This window comes from Sphaeroforma arctica (assembly GCF_001186125.1).
Source record: "Sphaeroforma arctica JP610 unplaced genomic scaffold supercont1.1049, whole genome shotgun sequence".
NCBI classification, from domain to species: Eukaryota; class Ichthyosporea; order Ichthyophonida; genus Sphaeroforma; species Sphaeroforma arctica.
Window position 1 is genome coordinate 4,414 of NW_014039509.1, and position 2,289 is coordinate 6,702.

General features: G+C 39.1%; 1 protein-coding gene across 1 annotated transcript in view; it reads left to right on the forward strand.

The window, feature by feature from the left end:
- Window positions 1-2,289, forward strand: part of SARC_09804 (hypothetical protein) — a 4,368-nt gene continuing 2,079 nt past the window's right edge. Inside the window, exons 1-3 of the mRNA XM_014296167.1 lie at window positions 1-162; window positions 307-383; window positions 1,227-1,370. Coding sequence (XP_014151642.1) covers window positions 64-162; window positions 307-383; window positions 1,227-1,370 — 320 coding nt within the window. The 5' untranslated portion in view covers window positions 1-63. The remainder of the gene's footprint in view (window positions 163-306; window positions 384-1,226; window positions 1,371-2,289) is intronic.

Below are 2,289 nucleotides of genomic sequence, written 5' to 3' on the forward strand. Positions count from 1 at the left end.
CTTTATATTCTATTTATAACTAAACAGGCAGATGTTTGGGGAGCGGGCTGTATAATAGCCGAAATGTTCACCCGAAAACCAATATTCGACGGCAACGACAGGATAGCGCAGATGACGAAAATAACAGCCATGTGTGGCACACCCTCCGAAAGGAATTGGGAGGTATGAACCCGATTTTTCACACCGAGGCAACTTTTATTTTTGGGTTCCAGTTTGTATCAGAATTTGTCTATGCGAAACGAGTACCCATTTGTTTTGAAAACTAAAGACAAATTCAATAATATGTACATTGCATGATCTATACAGGGCGTCTCAAAGCTGCCAGATTTCAATAAGTTCAAGTTTTATAGCCAGCAGCGGGACATTAAAAGGCTTCTGCCAAGGTAGGTAGGCGTTCTAAAGATAATTCGATACCATGAAGGGAGTCGGTGTTCTAAGAATAGTTTCACAACAATACAGATAGACACTCGAAAATAGTACCTCCCAAGATAGGAAGGCACCCTATAAATAGTTTCTCATTCAAATAGGTAGCCGATTTATAAATGGTTCATCATAAAGGTAGATAGGAGCTTTATGAATAGTTTCTCACTAAGGTAGGTGCGCGTTCTATAAATAGCTACTCTTCGAGGTAGGTAAGCCTTCTATATCAGTTTAGAATCGAAGTATGTAGGCGCCCTCCTGTAAGTAGTTCCTCAAGATTGTAGGTAGACACTCAGGATCATTCTGTAAATATTTACTCATTGTGTGGAATGTCAACTCGCTTCGTTGATGCGCATAGCACATGTTCTATTCTTTGAGTACTGTACGTTAATTTCTGGTGCGCAACAGATTCGTGTTTGTGGGTAGGCAGGATCATATATTCCGGCCTATACTTACATATACTCAATATACATATATATATATATATATGTGTGTGTGTGTGTGTGTGTGTTACCGATATGCTTGTATAATCAGACATAAACGCATATACTCATGTATACATATATATATATATTTATCGGTTACCGACCAAGTGCAGCGATATACTATGACGGACCAGGTTCGTTCTATATTTAGACCAAGTTCATTCTATATTTAGACCAGGCTCATTTTTCATTTAGACCAGGCGCTGTCTATATTTAGACCTGCACGGCCTGGATATGCGATAATCACATTCACCTAATCGGAGGTAGGACCATCCAGGCTTGTACATGCTAACCACCCCAATTGTCGCACTCTCTTTTCAGGATGAGTAAGATGCGCATACCCGAGAACGGCATAAATCTGCTCGACAAATTATTAATTCTCAATCCCGCGGATCGTATCGATGCCGAGATGGCCTTGGACCACGATTTCTTCTGGACGGAACCTTTCCCAACTGCACCAGCACAGTACGTTGTGTTATTGTACACCCGGCTTAGTGTATCACATTGCAAGTTCATTTTGATCTTCCTGGTAGTGAGTCGGGTGTGTTTGGTGGTCGCCTTTGGCAGCCAGTGGGTTTCGTTTGTACACTGAATGGTCTGTATTTCCTCAAGAGAATGTGTTTGAAACACGCAGTAGGGGGCTTGGGTGCAGGGGTTTTTTTTGGCATAGAAAATCGGTTTATCACGCTATAGGCTTGCTGTGTATCGACTCGAGGATAGAGAGACGGATGAATATCCTGAGTGTGCTATATTTTAGTACGTACACATATATATGCGTGTGTCTGTGGTATATTTTAGTACATACACATGTCCGCATATGTACGTGTGTGTGATGTATATTTACATACACATGTATGTATATATGTGTTTGTGATATATTACAAATGTATGTATATATCCGTGTGTGCCGGATATATTTTAGCATATACACGTGTATGTATATATATAGGTGTTCTGTAGGATATATTTTAGTATATATACGTGCGTGTGCGGTATATTCTAGGACTTACACATGTATGTATATATACGTGTGTGAAATATATTTTAATACACACAAATTCATGTATGATACATACCCCCCACCGTCCCTATACTCCGTACATAGACATATGTATATGTATTAAATTATATATGAAATACTATACGGAAAATGTATATATAATATCCAGTGCAAGCGACATGGATAGCAATGTACTAATACTCTATATACATACTCAATGTTTGTATGTGCAATCTTTTATTAAGCTCAGAATCCACTCTTGGACATTTATCAGAATTTGCTCTATACCGATGGACATGGTATGGACGTCAGGAGAACGCGTGGGAAGGGTGAAATATCTATCACGAACCGACCCATGAATATATCTATATTTATTAATATACC